The 18561-nt window shown below is 41.9% G+C and overlaps 1 protein-coding gene and 2 long non-coding RNA genes across 8 annotated transcripts in view; 2 read left to right on the plus strand and 1 right to left on the minus strand.

The window, feature by feature from the left end:
- The first annotated feature begins 5880 nt into the window (after positions 1-5880).
- LOC134483024 (uncharacterized) lies at positions 5881-7389 on the plus strand. The gene is made up of 2 exons (XR_015642547.1): positions 5881-5930; positions 6700-7389. It is a non-coding gene; the product is annotated as an uncharacterized LOC134483024 (long non-coding RNA).
- Positions 7390-7898: 509 nt separating this feature from the next.
- LOC147999794 (uncharacterized) overlaps positions 7899-18561 on the minus strand; it is a 32781-nt gene continuing 22118 nt past the window's right edge. Inside the window, exon 4 of the long non-coding RNA XR_015642548.1 lies at positions 7899-8552. This is a non-coding gene — a long non-coding RNA (uncharacterized LOC147999794). The remainder of the gene's footprint in view (positions 8553-18561) is intronic.
- LOC147999795 (uncharacterized) overlaps positions 11410-18561 on the plus strand; it is a 33350-nt gene continuing 26198 nt past the window's right edge. For 2 of the 6 annotated variants that reach the window (XR_015642546.1, XR_015642545.1), the window contains exons 1-2: positions 11410-11485; positions 11868-11948. Coding sequence is in view for 1 of the 6 variants with exons in the window: in XM_087593621.1 (XP_087449747.1) it covers positions 11884-11948; positions 12460-12556 (162 nt within the window). In the remaining 5 variants the exon portion in view is untranslated. Of the gene's footprint in view, positions 11486-11867; positions 11949-12459; positions 12557-13352; positions 16856-18561 lie in introns of those variants that run through there. The other 4 variants (XR_015642542.1, XR_015642544.1, XR_015642543.1 and 1 more) reach the window with 4 other exon arrangements.

Consider the following 18561-nt stretch of genomic DNA (forward strand, 5'->3'; position numbering starts at 1 on the left):
AGTAGTGCTGGTGTACCCTGCTTTTTCTTAGCAGAGGTGCTGGGAATCAAATTCAAGTCATCATGCTGGTTTGTGAACCATTACCAACTCAGCTACTGCTAAGTCCCACAGTTTTCTAAGATTGAAATCAACACCAACCAATCTTACCGACTGGCTAGGGACATAAGAGGCTAGCTCAGCTGCACAAATATTTGAGGGTAAATGTGACTGAACCCGAAGACAAAAGAGAACAGGCAGATTTGTCCAAAATATCCAAGAGCCCATTACAAAGGTCTAAGCCCCTTCCATATTTGAACACTACTAAGAGATAATATACAGTCTGTAGTGGAATTTTCCCCTAATTGATTAAATACTAAAAATGATAAGAAGCCAATCACTGGGCAAGGAGGAGGTGGGCCTTTCAGGTCTGAGAGAGAAAGAGGGAAGGTAGGAGAGGGGCACCTTCTTTTGGATGGAGAGGTAGGAACAAAGCAAACAAGATGTAGGCCAGGGACTGATAGTTCTGGTGCCAGGATCCACCACTGGAAGATTTCTAACATAGAGTACTTGATGAATTTAGGATGATAGATTCCACCCCCAGCGATTGTGTTATCTGTTGATTCTAAACTAAGATTGTCTGGTGTTTTCCTTCCACAGTGACTCAAGATAGGCCAGAGGGAAAGATCATAGCTGAGGTAGAATTCAGTCAGGTTTTGGAACGGGAAGATTGGGCAACGACTGAGCTCCAGGGAAAAGGTAGTGAGCAGAGCACAGGTTGGCTAGAGTGAGCTCCCAGCTAGCTGTGGAATTTTGGAATGGCTGATCAGTTTGGCAGTAGCCAGCTACGGGGTGTTAGATGACTGGGAACAGTGGTTCAGCAGCAAATGAACCTAGAGAAGTTCGGAAGATACTGCATGGGGTTAGCCATGGGGGCAGGGAGTAGCCAGCGATAGTGTGGATTGATTTTTTTAAATTATTACACACAACAACAGTCTGGCTAGGTCTTCAGATTAATAGAAATGCAGATTGGTACACCATGAGCTATATCACAGAACAAGTTCTAAAGCACAAATTCAGTAAGTGGAGGCAAGACAGCAACTTGCTGTGTGTAGTGGTGACTGCTAAGGTGCCCTTTACAACTGTGCTGACTGTGTTACCCTCAGCTCTCACTCACTCACTCATAGAAATACGTTTCCTGTAACCTTCTCTCTATGCTTCTGTGAGGAGTATTTACAGGATTCTCATGGGAGTCTGTACCTTCCTGGGAGTATGTGTTTAGAAGAGAGCTCATGTACTTAAAAGCTCAAAGAATAAGAGCTTTGATGGGTAATGATGTATAAAATCCTCAGTATTTGCTTATACACTCATTTCATGATTGTACTATAATGGATTATTTAATTTTCAGGTTACCCATGCTCTCTGTGTCTGATTTTAAAAGGACCATTTCGGCAAAGAGGAAAGAGATACGTTGTTTGGAAGCTGGTACTTCGGTTTGTTAGCAGTTACATTGTGTGGAATAGGATTTTTATCTATGCCTACATCTAAAGCCGTCTTTTGAAAATATTAACAACCTCTATATACTTCCTTACTGCACTAAAATTGAAAAATTATTTTAAAAAGTATCTTAATAAAATGCAAGGCTGCTTGATGTTTGTGTGTATGCTTGTGTGGTGTGTGTCTGTGTGTGTGTGTCTCTGTGTGTGTGTGTGTGTGTGTGTGTGTGTGTAGATGTGTGTACCAGGAATACATACCTGGAGTTCAGAATCAAATGCTGAATGTCTTCTATTACTCTGTACTTGTGGAGTTTTTTGTTTGTTTGTTTGTTTGTTTGGTTGGTTTTTTTTTTTTTATATGACAGTCTCTGACTAAACATGGAGTTTACTGATGGCTACACTGGCTGTCAGTCAGACCCTAGTATTTGCCTGAATCTGCCTACAAGTGGTTATCTCATGGGTGTGCATAACCACACTCAGCCTTTAAGTGGATGCTGAGGACCTGAACTCTGGTCATTATGTTCGCACAGAAAAGGCTAAACACTGAGCAATCTCCTTCTTTTCTTGTTGTGAAACAAGGACTCGCTGTGTAGTCTAGATGCCCTGGAGCTCAGGCTGGCCCCACTGCCTCAGCTTCTGAAGTGCTGAAATATGCCTTCTTATCTGAATAATCTTTAAAAGTATACAGATAGAACTATTTATAGCACATGACATGAACCATGTAAGACAGTAGTAGAAATCAGCTTTACTAGGCAATGACTAGAATGTTTGAATGATCATAGTTGAAAGTTGTTGGTAGTAAACTTGACATGAAACTTTCTTTCTTACAATATTAGTTTCTCAGGCAACTTCAATCACAGCCACAGCTTTTGTTACCTTCTGTATACAAGTTCTCCCTCCCCCTCCCCCTCCCTCTCCCCCTCCCCCTCATTTTCGTCTCCCTTCCCACCTCTGTCTGTAGAAGGATAGAGTTTGAGTTTATAAGATTTACAGTATTTCCATTCTGCAAGGAAATAAAGGGGTCTCCAACAATTAAAAGGTTCACCTCAATTTCTTCAAAATTTGTCCAGTAAAATCATGACTCTGAGAAATGCTTCAAAGTAAAGCAAAGCAGAGCCTTGAGAAGAGTCTAATCCAACATGGAGTCTGGAGAGAGGACAGTAGCCCACACGTTGGGCAATGCCAAAGGAACTATGTCAGAGGAGAGCTGCTAGGCATTTGAAAGCACTCATACTATTTTACTCAGTTAGGATTTTTGTCTTCTGAGGATTGTTTTCTATCAGATCTCATGATGCATATTGCATATTAAGAAATTAATAACCTTCCATTGTTTCCCAACTGGCACCTCAGCATGTCCCCTTAGGAACTGGCATGTTACCTATACTTCCAAAGCTAGGAACTTTCTTCAAAGCTTGCCTTCAGTTCTCCTTCACAGTGAGTGACAACTGCACACATCTCTCTGATCAAACCAGATATCTGAGAATTTTTCTCCCCACTTTTTCTCCCCTGCTCAGTACATGGTCAGGCCCCATAGATACATGTACGTTCCCCCGGTATAGGGTTGAAATCATTCCATACTTCCTATGCCCTGGATTGGAGATACAGTCTCTGAGGTAGACATCACAGACTTTACCTTTGTGTAAGACTTGTCACCTGTCTCTCTGTCTGAAGCACTCTATTCCACATGACTTCCTCTGTATTCTTCCAACACATGCTGCTTTCTTCTCTCATATCATCTGTCCACACGTGGGCTTCAGAGTTCCTCTGTGTGCACAGAGGAGACCTCTCTCTTGGGATTTTATAAAGACAGAACCATTTATTGAGAAGACCTAGATTATATCTAGAAAAGCAAGCCAATGATAACCAATTCAATAGGAAGTCAGTATAAAGAATAGAAAACATACAGTTTTGTCTGCCACAGCTACCAAAGATCTACCATAACCTTTCAATTACTAAAGTGTGGCTAGCTCTGATTTTGAGATATGTAGCTTTATATTTTATACCCAAATTCAGAAATGCTCGATGTATCAGCCTATTTGCAGACACTTAAGGAGATGGTCTAGTCTATACAGCAGAATATTGGGGGGAAAGCCATCAGAACAGCAGTGCCAGAAGACCACTGCTCCCAGTGAATAGGAATGGAAATATGAGGAAGATTGACAATACTCCTGAGCTCTGTGATTTTGGAACATGATACTTAGTGGTACCTTTATATATTTTAGCACTTCTCCTAAAACTATTCTTTTCAGTGATGAGTACTTTGGCCAGTTTACAAACAAGAGTAGTTTGGGGGCTGTAAAGTCTTGGATAGAACTGTTATTGAAGAGTCTAGATATATTCTCCAAATGTATTTTTCCCCAAAACAAAGCACAAATATACAGACGAGATGCAGAAACGATGATGAAAATGCAGCATAGACCAGAACTGAGTCTCCACTAAAGAGCCCTGCCACAACCAAGGGAGAAGCAAAGTGTGTGCCATCTTTTCTTTGAGTGGGTTGAGTCCACCGTGAATGCCAGGCATGTGACTCTCCCGTCCCTAATGCATACATCCCCTTTTCTACTCTGTTTTTTAAACTGACTCATTTTTTATGCTTATGAGTATTTTTCCTGCATTATAGATGGGTTTGGGCTACCATATTGGTACTGGAAACTGAACCCTGGTACTCTGCAAGAACAAGTGCTCAACTATTGAGTCATTTCTCTAGCCCTTCCCATTTTAACGTTCATTTATTTCTTATTTTTTGGTAGGACTATTTGCTTGCATGTATGTATACATACCAAATTTGTACCTGGTGTCCTTGGAGGCCAGAAGAGGGTATTCAGTCTTCTGAAAGTAGGACTACAGGTAGTTGTGGGCCACGTCATAGGTGCTAGGAAGTAAATCAAGGCCCTCTGCAAGAGTAATCTATGTTTTTAACCACTGAGTCATTGCTCAAACCCTTAGTCCCTAATACTTTTTGAAAATAAAATATATTTGTTTTCAGTTGTGTGCATGTGTGTATCTGTGTCTCTCCCTGTGTGTACACCATGTCTATTCCTGTACCTCTGGAGACCAGAAGAGTGTGTCTGAGCCTCTCGAGCTGAGGTTACAGGCTGTTTGTGAGCCATTCAAACAGTGGGAGTTCTGGGGACTGAATTTAGAGTCTCTGCAAGAGCAGCCAGCCCTCTTGATCACTGAGCCAACTCTGCAGCCCTGGTTCATCATCCTAACTACCCAGTTTTAATTCCTCTAACATCAGACCAAGGTAAGCCTTCAGTGTACGTGACAAGACATTTTCAGCAAGAACCTCTCATAATGGAAAAGCCTTCCCTGAAGTGGCAAAGGAAAATACCCATGTCTCACCCTGGTGCTTTCCATCCTCTGACTGCCCATTCCTTGCTGTGTGCTCTAATCCAGCTCCCTTCCTCACGTTGGCAACCCTAGCTAGCATAAATAACATAGCAATCCTCAGTCATCCCTCTGTGTAGTTGCTCTAGGTTGACTCAAGGGCCAAGTGTCTGGGGCTGCATTTGCTTAGTAATGGTTTCTGCAGAGATTTCTAAACCCTCATTTAACATGCTCTTAAAACCGTGGTTGAGGTTCTGTGATTTGAGAGCTGTTCATCTTTCTTTATACATAAATATTGGCATAGTTTGGGAGGGGGCTCTGCAGTTTTAAGGGATGGACAATCCACGAGAGAATCTTATAGCTTCTGGCTCTTGGAGAGCAGTACAGCCTCCTGGTTTGTTGATCCTGAATATAATCTCCCTAATTTCCCAGAATCATACATTTTATTATATTCTTTCCTGACATATTTACACCATGTCACATTGTTCTCTACTCTCCAACCCAAATAACCTAGAGTTGTAGTTTCTTTTTTAACCATTCAAATCCAGATGTGGACACTGTCACCTGTTTACCACTGAATAATGGAATTTATAACGTGCAAGGGTCCATGCTCGCTCTCCAGCTGTGCTCTCCCATGGCAGCGGTGAGTCACACAGCCGTGGTGGCATCCCTGCCATCTTGGGCACACAGATGGCTAACTCATCTGGGGTTCTGGGTGAGAAGATAGCTCTGTGCTGTCTGTAAATTGTGTTCACCCTCTCCTAGTTCTGCTTTTTGGCATGGGTTTCTTAAACTTAACATCCTTCCTTTGTGTGGGATGGTAGTCATTACCGCAAGAAGAAAGGAAAGCATTCTTGTTGTGGTTTGCCCTGGAGTTATCTGTATTTTGATGCTAATTCCACTGCCCCAAGGACATCTGCCCTGTAAGTACTCAGGAGTCAGGTGACTTCACCAGAATCTTCTACCCATTGAATTTGTAAAGTACAGGTGAGGGGCAGGTACAGGATAGAAGGAGGCCTATCATTGGAGGAGAAGGAAGGATGGGCAGGAGAGAAGTTTGAAGGAGGAGGAGGAGACTAGAAAGAAAGGAGAAGAGACAGGAGAGGAGAGGGTGAGAAGCCATGGCAGGTGATGTTAAGATTCTGCTCTGTGTATTTACAGGTTGTTATTAATGTTCTAAGGGATGGATGGTACCAGGCTTTGTATGTTTAAGTGGGCAATTATATCTTATCAATTGGATCTAAGATTATTGTGTTGTGTGTTCTTTTATGTGAGGGTTTGAGTGTAGGAAAGTGTGCGGCTGGGATGTGTTTCCGCCAAGATATCTAGTATATATCTTGAGGCACTGAGGTGCCAGACCTAGCGGGGTAAAAGAACCACAATACTTTTTTTAAGTTTTTATATTTTCACAACAACACATTCTTCATATTGGCTTTTCCCCTGAAGCCAACTGTTTATGATATTAAAGATCAAGGTGGATAATGTCATACTGGAGGAACAAAGGGGTGAGATGTATTGACATATGCCTGCGATCCAAACATTGGGAACACTGAGGCAGGGGAATTAGAAATTTGAGGACCATCCTGGGCCACAAAATAAGGCACTGTCTCAGAGAGAGAGAGAGAGAAAGAGAGAGAGAGAGAGAGAGAGAGAGAGAGAGAGAGAGAGAGAAAATTGCTTTTTTTTTCTGTAATTAACTAATCATCTCTATTGTCTTTTTTGTAAGTATCTCAAATGAAACTGGTGATTAGAACTCTATGCTAATTTGAATATACAAAGTCCTAAAAAGGGAATTTATTAGCTTTATGGTAGAGTTAGGATTTGTCTCAGTCACAGCCTGAGGCTATCTCTCTCATAACTCTGGTTCTGCAATCTAATCATGACTTTGCCTTTGCAGGCTTGAGGGAGACCTATAGTGACTATTCATTGGCTGAGGCTTTGTATTATCTCGGGAGGACCCTGAAAAAATGACCTTGCCAGAAGCTTGTACCATCTTTCATGAGGTCTTCGTGAGTTCTCTTATGATCACTGACTCAAAGTCAGGGAAGAAATAGACACCAGCATTTCAGCTTTGCCTGGCTTGAACGGTCACAGAGGACTTGATAATGAAGGATTAAAAATTAATAATAAGCCGCCTAGCTACCCAAAAAGAAGAAGTAGGGTCTGTGAGAACATGAACTTTTCACCCCTCCCTTGCTGTACAATGGTTCCCGGAACATTCTTGCATGAAAAGTTTCCTGGAACAGCCACAATGACCCATAGCCTCCGGCCACAATGGTCCAATGGCCCTGTAAAATGTCACTACCCCTAATCACAATGTCACAAAGTCCTGGGTGTGTTGCCTAGTGTTACACATGACTAGCATATGACCTAAATGTATGGGCAGTTTATGGTTTTGGAATTCCCCTCCTCCCTCCCTCTTGATCCCCCTGGTTTGTGGTTTTTTCCTTTATAAGCTCTGTGAAAATTCAGGTCGGGGTCGAACTCCTCTACTCCCTGTGTGGCGTATGAGTCTCGACCCCAGCATGCTGGCCTGAGCTCTCGTTTCATCTCGCTTACAATAAATCTTCCTCGTGTGATTACAGCAGGTCGGTGTCTGTGTCCTACTGGGTGCGCGTCTTTCCCGAGACTTGAGTGGGGGGACTCCCTTCGGGGGTCTTTCAATACTTTGTGTCAAATAGGCTTTGGCTATTTGCTGCCTCTATTCTGGTCCATGCCTTGTGCCCTACACAGAGTTACATTAGCGAGTAAACATCCTCCAAGCTCCATTGGTGACTTTGTCCATAGATAAGGCCCAAGCCTTTATATTTGCAGAAAGCCTTCTATTCACAAGGCAGATGACTCATTTGATTCAAGCAACTAGCCATGGTAGCTATCTCACCACACCTTTTGGACTTTTCCACACAACTGTGGCCTATATCCACCTTCCTGCCTCCTCCCCCAAGATTGGGAAGGATAACTCTAAATAAGAAGAAAGAAATCTAATAACTTTAAACCAATCAGTAAATAGATATAATATGATGTAAAAATATAATACACACGAAAAAATTCAGGATTGTGATGACAGAAACGCCAGCCATTTTCCTTAAGAGAGAGAGAAAAATAAATAAATAAATGAAGGAATTGGAAATAAGTGAAAGTATTTGTGGAAGACTAGGGTGAGTGTTTGTTCATCTTTGAAGCTGCTGGTCACAGATGGGGATGTGTTCCTGAGGTCAGGGCCCCGCCTCTTTTCACCCGGAGCCAGGGTCTCCCCTCCTCCAACTCAGGGCTAAGCAGAAATCATCAGCCAGTTGTCAGAGCGGCCAGTCAGCGCCTGTCTCCACAGAGTTCGATGCAGGGATGTGTTGTGAGTGTGTTCAGGTGGAAGAGCGAAGCTGACAACCGCTGGAGAAGGCTGAATTCACTTTATTTTAAACAATTGATGATGTCCTCTGTCTTTGCTTCCACTAATTGCTCTCAGGTGTCAGAAAATGGCTCGGCGAGCTGCCTTTCAATGCTCGTCTTTAGAAACAGTGTGGTGGCTCTTTGGTATTCCAAAAACAGCGTGTACTGTGTAGAACTTCCTAACTGGGGGTTAATGAAGGGAACTCGAACATATGGGTTGATGCTCTCCACCTCGTGGAAGGGAAGAATGAGCTTCATTCTCTAACCAGAATGCCAGCCACATTTCCATTCAGTCCTGAAAGGGTATATCATGTGTACCCAGATTCTCCTGTAGGAACCCAGTCGATGTCTTCAGAAGTATCCCTGATAATGAAGAATGAAATGCAGTCATCAATCCATCCACAGCAAGATGCCTTTTGAGTCATACAACCCAAAAGTAATCTATTGCAAGAGATTCAACCCTCCCCGCTAAGTAGGGCCCTGTTCGTTTAAAAACTGACACAATACAGAGACAATCAGGTTCCTCAGACAACACTGATTCCATTTCCTTTTGAACCATTACCAGCTTCACTTAAAGCCATGTATTGAAAGCTGTTGACTATCTTTAACCAGTTTCTAATAAACTAAACAAATGTCGGGGATGGCTGTAGGTCACAGCCCCATTCACATGTTATGCACGAATGCTTCTGTACTTGATATTTAAAGAAGAAAGGTTACATCTAAACTACCCTCCCGTAATGTATGCTTTCAGAGTAGGATGCTAATCAGGTTCTGATTTTGGGAACTCATGCTGAATAACAGGAGTACAGGTTAGAAAGGGCTGGTGGCTTTGGCTAATGTCCTGGTGGATGTCATCTAAATACAATGTGTGTGTCTGATCATGGCACACTCAAATTCCTTTGCAAAGGACCTTGGGGAAATTCTTCCTCAGGAAAGTCACAGGGAAGGAAGAACAAGAGAGTCACAAATAGCGCTTAAACCTGGGGTCTATACCTTTTAAGTTTTCAAAAAGACAACAGCAGTAAGAAGAGCGTTGTTCCCAGTCTTCTAACTCTTCACCGATTCGGAAGCAAACTACTGTGAAGTATAAAGCAGTTAGTGACTCTGCGAAGAAGTCACTAACTACAGGAAGCCATTTTTAAATGGACCCACACGATTGGCACGCACACAAACTGAACATGCACTATTCAATGCCACTGCTAGGTGCGTCGCTCAGTGCAGAGCTGTGCTCCCAGAACCGTCGAGTCAACGCGCCAGCTGTTCAGCATTAGTTACAATATATTGGCTTCACCACTGACCTAAAGAGCTGAGGAAAATAACAGGCCATATTTTCAGCTTGGTAAAAGCCTGCAGTGGGGAGCCCTTTCAGAACAATTACAAGCATTTGCTCGGAATGCATTTGCTGATTTAACAAACTGGAGAGGACAAATGTTTAACATGCTGTCGTGAGGACGTTCAGTCGCTTCTCTTGGTATCCGTTGATCTGCGATAATGTGTTCTTGCCCAATCATGCTACAAAGAAGCAGTGGAAATAAATAAATAAATAGATGTAATGCGATGCGTTCCCACAATAGCTGAGCTGCTGACTGCCCCTGACAGATGGAAAAAAAAAAGTCAATATGATGTCTGAGGCAGCCCAGGCTCCGCACCGCAGAATAAATTACATGATTCGCCGAATGCTTGGGCCTCGCTCAGACATTCAAAAAAAAAAATTGGAAAGATAAAAGCTTGCATTGGCTTCAGATGATATTTACTGCTTGATGGATTTACTAGCAGCCCCAGTACAGTCGTACTGTATTGAATTATTGGCCTCTATTTAGCTGTGTGTCCATCGGCGCTCGAGTGTCCATTTAAACATAAGTGAGCTGGAGGCCTGCCAAGCCCCTGTGAGGCTCTGGGTGCAGAGAAAGACGCAAGCTAATGACCACCAGCTTGAATAACAGGGAGTGTAAGGACATTGGGGGAGGCAATGAAGCCCATCTACAAAGTACTTGCTTATCAATATTAATGCCAAAATAAATATTAATGACGGCTACCCGGCAGAGCAGTTTTGAATGCTCCTTGTTTTCTTTGTGTTTTAACACAAATGGCTGGAAATGACTGTGTGATTTCTCTCTCACTCTCTCTTTCACACCTTCTTTCTTGCTCTCGATCGCAGAAGGAATTTGGAAAAGCCCATTAGCTTCACTTCCGCCCATCATCACAGCGGCAGGCTTTTCTAGAAGGCGGGCGAAGGAGGCAAATGAAATGCTGGCTTTAAGAGGTACGCAGCGTCCAATAAAATATATGATTAGAATAGCAATGTACAGTGCAGCAACTATTGTCACAGAGTCTTCATTGTGCTGGGCTCAGGCCATTCACTTGAGAAGTAGCAACTCAGAGAAAAATCTGGGAAAACCTTATTAACAGCTTCAAAAAAAAAAAAAAAAAAAGATGGCTACATAGGGACAGACATAGATAGGAACTCAGTACTTTCTGCTCAGTTTTACTGTGAACCTAAAACTTCTCCATTTTTTTTAATTGAATGAAAATGTGTCGTTCACAAAGAAAATACAGTTGGAGAGTAGCTGGAGAGAGTTAAGCAATAAAACCATTACATGGCTGCAATCTCTAGCCTCATATGCAGGTCACCTGTGGGTTTTCCCAATGTGTGCCCTGTGGGAAAGAGAGGCTCACCAGGGGAAGGTATAACAGTCAAAGAGACTGGCCGGGTCTGGCAATTATGTCCAGACATGCTGCTCTGTATGAAAGATCTGGGGAGGGCGACAGCACAGGTCTCCAGTGAGATTCACAGAGACATATGTGTGGGCAAGTGCTTCCATTAGCAGCACAAAGGAACTGGATGCTCTGGAAGGGGTGACAGGGAGCATGCCAGGTGACTGAATGTGCAAGGCTGGGTTCGCAGGGGCCTCCATGCTCTGTTGAGAGCGAGCATAGCCTCCCATTTGAAAACATGGCTGCCGCTGAATGTGGTTACCTGTGGAGGTTCTGCCCCGACCTGCATAGCATGAGCTGCAGCATCAGCTCTTCTTGCCATCACAGGTCAACGTTCTCCTCCGAGTTGGGAGTTCTGCTTTTGGCCTAATAAGAGAGGCCTGTGCTGAGAAATGAAAACTTATGCCATTGGCTGCGGGCATGAGGTGATTTACGTCATCAGTCACGTCTAGGGGTTGGGCTTATGGTTTTTGCCTTTATAAGCCTGCTGCTTTGCAATAAAGTTGAGTCTTGAACAGAATTTTGTCTTGGCTCCATTCTTCTCTCGTCCCTGTCCTTTAGTTCCCAGACGCCCATTCAAGGTACTTATGTTGACTGGTGGTCACGGGTGGAGTACAGTTCCCTTGCTTTAGTTTTCATGCGACCCTGAGCAAATCATTGAAATTCTTCTGGCTCCCTTCCTTCCCCCATAGAAAACAGTTGTGGAAACTAGCACAGCAGTTAAGTGACTAGTTTCAAAGGCAGTGGTTCGGGTGAGCATCCAAAATTAAAGGTGTGCACGATCTCAGCAATTTTTAGAGTGTTTTTTCATATTCGTAGGTATATAGTCTCCTCACAATACAATCCAGCGCTGTTCATTTTGTAAAAGAAAGTGAGACATGGTCTTTTATCCCAAGCTACAGAGACAGATGGTAGAAATGCCTAGAGTGATCCTCTTGCCATTACCAAATTTCTTCTTTGCAGCTATACAACTTGAACAATGATCGCTGTCCTCTCTTGTGGTAGCAGGAGTAATTTGCGACCTAATGGATTCAGAAGCCTACCGTAAGTCTGAACTCAACTTGCTTTGAACACTTTGCTCAGATTCCCCATATTCATATTCTCTCTCTCTCTCTCTCTCTCTCTCTCTCTCTCTCTCTCTCTCTCTCTCTCTCCTGTCCCTATGAAACCATTGTGGGCTCTGCAGTTTTTGCATGGGTGATCTGTGTATTGGTGATCCCAAGGCTCTGTGTGTCTGGGATGAAATTCTTCAGCTGCCTTTAGGCAAAGCAGTCTATGTGAGGCTGAAGGATAGGTGAAGCCAGGGACAATCTTGCCTGTTTTCTGCTGGGTGATGCTCCCACTCAGCAGACAGCACAACAATCAGCGACTGTCTATTTCAGCATGACCAGTTCTGCCACAAGACACTTAAGCACATTCTTTGTATTGCTGTCTCAGAACAAAGGAATCCATAAGGCAAATGGAAATAATCACTGTAGCTCAGATTGACAATAATGGGGAGTAATTGTTATTTTCGTCTCGGGGCTTGACATACATCATCTCCTTTCTTTGTCAGGATAGCATCACAGAGTTGCTGGCATTGGTTCCAGTATCCACAGCTAAGTGAATTGAGATTCCAGGAGGTAAAATCCTGGGTCTGGGTCACACAATGGGTAAGTCAGTAAGCTTAGCTTCAAAGCCCAGATTTTGCTAGTCTCGACACCAGGCTTCTCCAGTAAGCTTGATGCTGTTTGTGGGGAAGTCCTGAGAAGTGTTGGCTTTATGATATAAGACAGTATGTCCTATATTTTAGAAACTTCAAGCCACCAATCTTTTCTAATCATATGTTCAGTAAGAATAGATAAACAATACTGCTCTTATAGCTCATCGATTCTTATTTTTCTAAAAGTTCAAAGTAGGTCAGTGGCTTTTCTACCTCATGTGATTTAAGACCAGAGTGACCAGTGTTTTCAGGCCCCACCCCAACAAGGACTATTGTTCAGCCTTTGCATACATTAATAAATCTTCCCATTTCTCCTTAGACTCAATAAGTGCAAATAATGAGAATATCAAAACTTTGCTTGTAAAGTTGTTATTAGTAATATTTAAGTCATATCCAGAGATCTGACTCATAAACCCCAATACTTAATGATTATGATTATTTATATCAAGATAATAAAACTCTCTCTTGATTTAGTAGCAGGGTAACTATGGGACTTGTCAGTGCCCTACAGTCTAGAGCAGGTCAGAATAGGCAAGTGCGTTTATCGTACTTACTAAAAGTACCAGCAATGTGAGTGAATAGAATAATATTCAGATTAAAACAGGTCAGCACTGCAAACACACATCGTCCCAGCCACTTCAATATTTTGAATCTTGCACTCTCTGTGACATCTACTGGATCTAAGAGATTCCTTGTTCCTTAGCCACAGTGACAGAAGTTCTGATTTATGGTTCTTATGGTACCAGGGCTCAGGAGCAGAGGATCTTTGCAGAGATGGAAGTCATAGCAACCCCACAGCACAAAGTTCCTGTGCACCTTGGCAACAGTGTGGATTTCATGCAGGAGCCTGTGGACACGGAACAGGGAAACAGGCTTGACCTTCTATTAATGTGTGCATTTGGCCACTGTGAAGATCTGTGTTCCTACTACACAGAAGCTTGACCTTCTACGGGGAGACCGATAAAGAAGTACTTTCATAAGTTCTTCTAAATTAATTAATTAATTAAAATGAGATAAAAAACAAACAAAGCAAAGCAATCAATACACAGTCCACAGTAGAACTTATCAAAAACAGCAGCACCAAATGCCTTGATTCCATGCTTTGTGACTCTATTTTTGTGTACATATTTTTGACCAGAAGCTTAGGACCTTTTCTCTGACTGAGTGTCTGTGAAAGTGGACTGAGGTGTATCCTTCAGCGTGTGTGACGTATGTCAAAAGTCAATTATGCTACTGCTTCCTACCAGTCACTTCAGACAGTAGACCTCTGTTACCTGTGAGCACTGAGTGTGCTAGTGGCACCTAAGTTAATGGTGACGCTAATTAGTCTTTTCTGTGATGGGGCCATGTACCTGTTTGATAATGCAATGAGGCAAAAATAGATCCTAGAATGTTAGAATAAAGTCATGGAGGTCAACCATTCTACACAGGCATAACTTCAGATACCAAGATGAGAATCACCTCTAGGTGCCCTAGGTCAGAAGCATTTGACTATATTTTTTTAAATAAATTACTGTGACATGGATATTTAAAATCTACACAGAGAAGAGTTAGTCAGGAGAACACAAGAAAAAGGGATAAATGGTCAACGTTCACACTGAAGTGATTAATAGGAGGGTACTCTTGGGATCAATCAATACTGGTGCTCCTATTGTCTAGCGTATTTATTAACAACCTGAAAGATGGATAGGGTGACAAGTAGTTGAATTTGTCGATGACAAAATTGAAAGATTAAGGAAGATAGCGGATCACTGTAGAAAAATAACCTAAGAAAACCATGTCTCAAACTAAGATTTAAAAAAAAAAAAGTCAAAATGAAGGAGAAAAACAGCAGCTTACATTCACTGAAGTGTCTCGTTCTCGGAAAACAAGAAAGAGCGGAAAGAAAAGAAAGAATGAGAGACAGCACATTAATTCCGGGAGAATCTTTTCTGAATATTCAAGAGCAGACTAAATTTGATTAAGGACTTTACGTATTGCTGTGAATCATTTTGTTAATCAGCCAGTACTAAATTAATACGTACTCAATCTGGAATAGGAAAAAAAAAAACATGTAAGCCAGTTCCAGCTGCAGTGCTGTGACCAGACTATTCTAAGCCTCAGTGCCTATCTCTTCTACTCTGTGACAATTTTCTTGTAGATTTCCCACCACTTGGGACTCTCTCAAACTCATAATCTATCCCTCTAGGGCCCCTAATTTGTGCCGAGGTGTGTGGTATCTAGAACCGCATGTGACTAAAAGCCCTCAGAGGTGTGTCATACAGCATTTCTGAGCTATTTAGAACCAAAGGATTGATTACCCACTTTGTTTCTTTTCATTTGAAATTTTCCTAAAAGAAAAAAAAAAGCCAAATGGGTAAGTACATGTGAAATGTAAATAAATCACTTATTCTGCTGCTGTGGCGAAACGTTTGAGAAATCCAACTCAGAGCAGGCATGATTTATCTCATGATCTTAGAGGTTTCAGGCCATGGTTTTGTTGCTTCTGAGTGAGGGAAGGTGAGGCAGAACATCACGGTTGGAACAAATGGTGGAGCACAGATACTCACCAATGGCAGGCAGGAGCCAGGTTAGCGCAGGGACAAGATGAACTCTTCAAAGGCGAACCCCTTTGACCTACTGCCTCTACCTAGGCTCTCCTCTTGATAGCCTATCCCACTGTGAACTCATCATGAAGTTAACACAGTCATGATCCACTCACCTCTCAACAGCGCCTCTGCAACACCAGAGCCTTTGAGGGCTCTCCATACCCAAACCTGACATGGCCCCAAGCTGTAGCATTTGCCGACAGGGGTAGGAGTGCCACTGTCCTTTATTAACCCTGGTATTCATCTGGGCTATAAGCCACTTTTCTTTCTTTGTTCCATTCAGTTGCAGATAAAGCACAGTAACGGCCTGACCAGGGCACCATGAGCCCTTGACACTGTTTGTAAGGAGATATTTGGGGGTCTAAGAAAACGTGAGAGTCCAGAAAGAGAAGATGATAGAGGAGAAGCAGCATTCAGAAGTGAGTAGGGATCTCATGGCAGTACCTGCTTTTCGGAGCACCTCTAATCAGATCCCCCCATACTTCTCTAGGTAGAGTGAGCCAATCTTGCTTCTAATTGCTGACAGACTGGACAGCGTGTCATGGCAAGGGACCCATACTATCTGGACAACACCCATTATTTCTTTACAAAGAAGTTTAAAAGATTAAGGTTCATTACAAAGTAATGGAAAAATAATAAAATTTTGACAGCCCCAGCTTTCAGTTCTTTTAGACCTGTGCATGTATATGTTTGCATATTCACAAACAAATGCATAAACACACATACACACTGCATTGCATGCCATATGTAGTTTTAGTCAGGTCAAGCTTCTGTAACATAAACAATAGTTATTAGTTTCTTATGGTTCTAAAAGCCAGGATGTGACACTGAAATGGCAGTGTGATTGGGTTCTGGTAATAGCCTGTTTTCTTGGTGTCCATCCACGGTGGAAAGATAGATAGATAGATAGATAGATAGATAGATAGATAGATAGATAGATAGATAGATAGATAGATGTAGAGATAGATATAGAGATATGGATAAATAGATAGATAGATAGATAGATAGATAGATAGATAGATAGATAGATAGCAGTCTTTCTCAAGTTTGCTCTCATAAAGGCACCAATTCCAACAGGGTGTCTTCACTCTTCTTACCGAATAACCTACAAAGACCCCTTCACCAAATACCAGTAGAGATTAGAGTTCCCACTTTGTGAATAGCAGAGAGGCAGAAATGTTCTGACCAGCATTTTATATGTTCATATGTTTACATATACACATATACATACAGTCTTATAGGAGATGAGGTCACTAAGATGAAAACTTGTTAGCTGCATTATTTCTATATAGAGATACCAGTGTTACATAGTTCTATATCAACTTGATGAAAACTTAAGCCATCTGAGAGGAAGAGATCTAAGCTAAGAAGATGACTGTCTAAAGTTGGACTGTAGACAAGCAGGTAGGGCATTTTCTTAACTAGTGATTCATGGGGAAGAACCCAGACCATTATGGGTGAGGCCATCTCTGGGCTAGTGATCTTGGCTTCTGTAAAAAAGCAGGCTGAACAAGCCCTGTGGAGCAAGCCACAGAGCAGCACCCCTCCATGGCTTCTTCATCTGTTCCTGCCTCCAGGTTCCTGTTGTGTTTGAGCTCTGTCTGGGCTTCTCTGATAATAAACTGTGACATCAATGCAACTGAATAAACCCTCTCCTCCCCAACTTGCTTTTGGTCACGGTGTTTCGTTGTAGCAATAGAAACCCTAACTAAGACAATCAAACAAACTTTATTTTTTCATAAAACATGATCTGTAAATTTATCATTGTCCAAATACGAGTATAGTTAGTAACTAAAGTTAGAGTCTAAATCAGCACAATAATAATTAAACCAGGGGAGGAATAATGTGCTCATGTTCATATTTCAGCCACAAAGCCACAGAGTATAATCTGTGTTGCACATGGTAAAGGCAAGAATAGTAGTTCATTAAAGGCACAAGGATGTTAGGTCCTCTTCTAAACTTTGTTACTATTACTCACAGACATCCAAAAGATGTTGTGGAAAAACAAAAGGGATCATAATCAGGAATATTTATAATATTTATAAGCACCGTCTTCCTGATACCCACAACAGCACTGTGTGTAGCTGGTTTTGCTATAGGGTGTCTGACTTCTGGTGGATGTTTCCAAGTATTATGATCAGTTCAGAAGCCTCTAGGCATTGTTAATTGTTAAAGATACCCCAGGATTACTATCTAACACTTCCTAATCTAAAGAATTGTCAAATATTTATGAACTTGAAATTTTACTTATTAGATGGGAATAGTTATTCCATGTGCGTAAGGTGAGAATACGTGTATACATACATTAAAGGCTTTATAATTGTATCTAATGCATGCTTATAAATGCATACAGGCATATATACATCCTGAAATAATGCCCGTGTACCAGAGGGATTCTATAAAATGGGTCTTGATTGCATCTTGCTGAGGAAATTTCCTATAAAGAGAGCAAACATAGGAATAGGAGAGTTCCCCTTGGCATCTTAGGAGATGTGCTGTATCTGTGAGTTCTGAAGATGAAAGGGCCTCCATGATCAAGTCTGAGCCATACAGATGTTTGAAATGGGATGTTATAAAGGGGAAAACCTTCCCCAGCAGAATCATTCACAGTTAAGAAACTAATGAGAGCATCCGCCAAAGATAATGAGTCCATTAGTTGTAAGACAGATCAAATTGTCAATCTATAGCTTATATTTTTTGCTGTTCTATATAAATATTGAATGAAATCTATATGGAAAATACCTGGTCTTGTCACCCGTGTGTCCAACTGAACCTTTTCCAAAGTAAATAAAAATTCTCACTGAAATTGGTTCTCGTTTTCACGATCTCACTGGGAAGAGAAAGGCTTTTCGTCAATGGTCTTCTGGAGCTCTGTCATTATGCTGCAGTGAGGTAATTTGCTAAAACAGCTGCCTCTAATGAGTAACCTTTCCATCTGGCACATTCAGTGCAGACACAAACAACCTCCTCAGACTGAGAAAAGGGGAAGAAGATGGCCTTTCCGTGGGAAAAAGAATTCTGCTATACAAAGCGTCTCCATGAACCTCTCAAGGGCTAAAATACATTCTAAGGCAGAGACTACTTTTGTTTTCTTCGGTGGACTCAGTGGACTTGTTTTTGAGCTAAAATCAACAAAAAGCCTTGGCTCATATTTTTGGTCATGCTCATAACTCATTGCATCTGGGTAGATTATACAAAACTTCTGTACATACTTAAAATTCAAACATCCAACACACACACAGACACACATGCATACATACACACACACACACACACACAGACACACAAATGTACACAGACACACACAGAGACAGACACATACATAGATACACAAACAGACAGACACACAAATACACACACACACACA

The sequence above is a fragment of the Rattus norvegicus genome, chromosome 18 (genome assembly GCF_021556685.1).
Source record: "Rattus norvegicus strain SHRSP/BbbUtx chromosome 18, alternate assembly SHRSP_T2T, whole genome shotgun sequence".
NCBI lineage: Eukaryota > Metazoa > Chordata > Mammalia > Rodentia > Muridae > Rattus > Rattus norvegicus.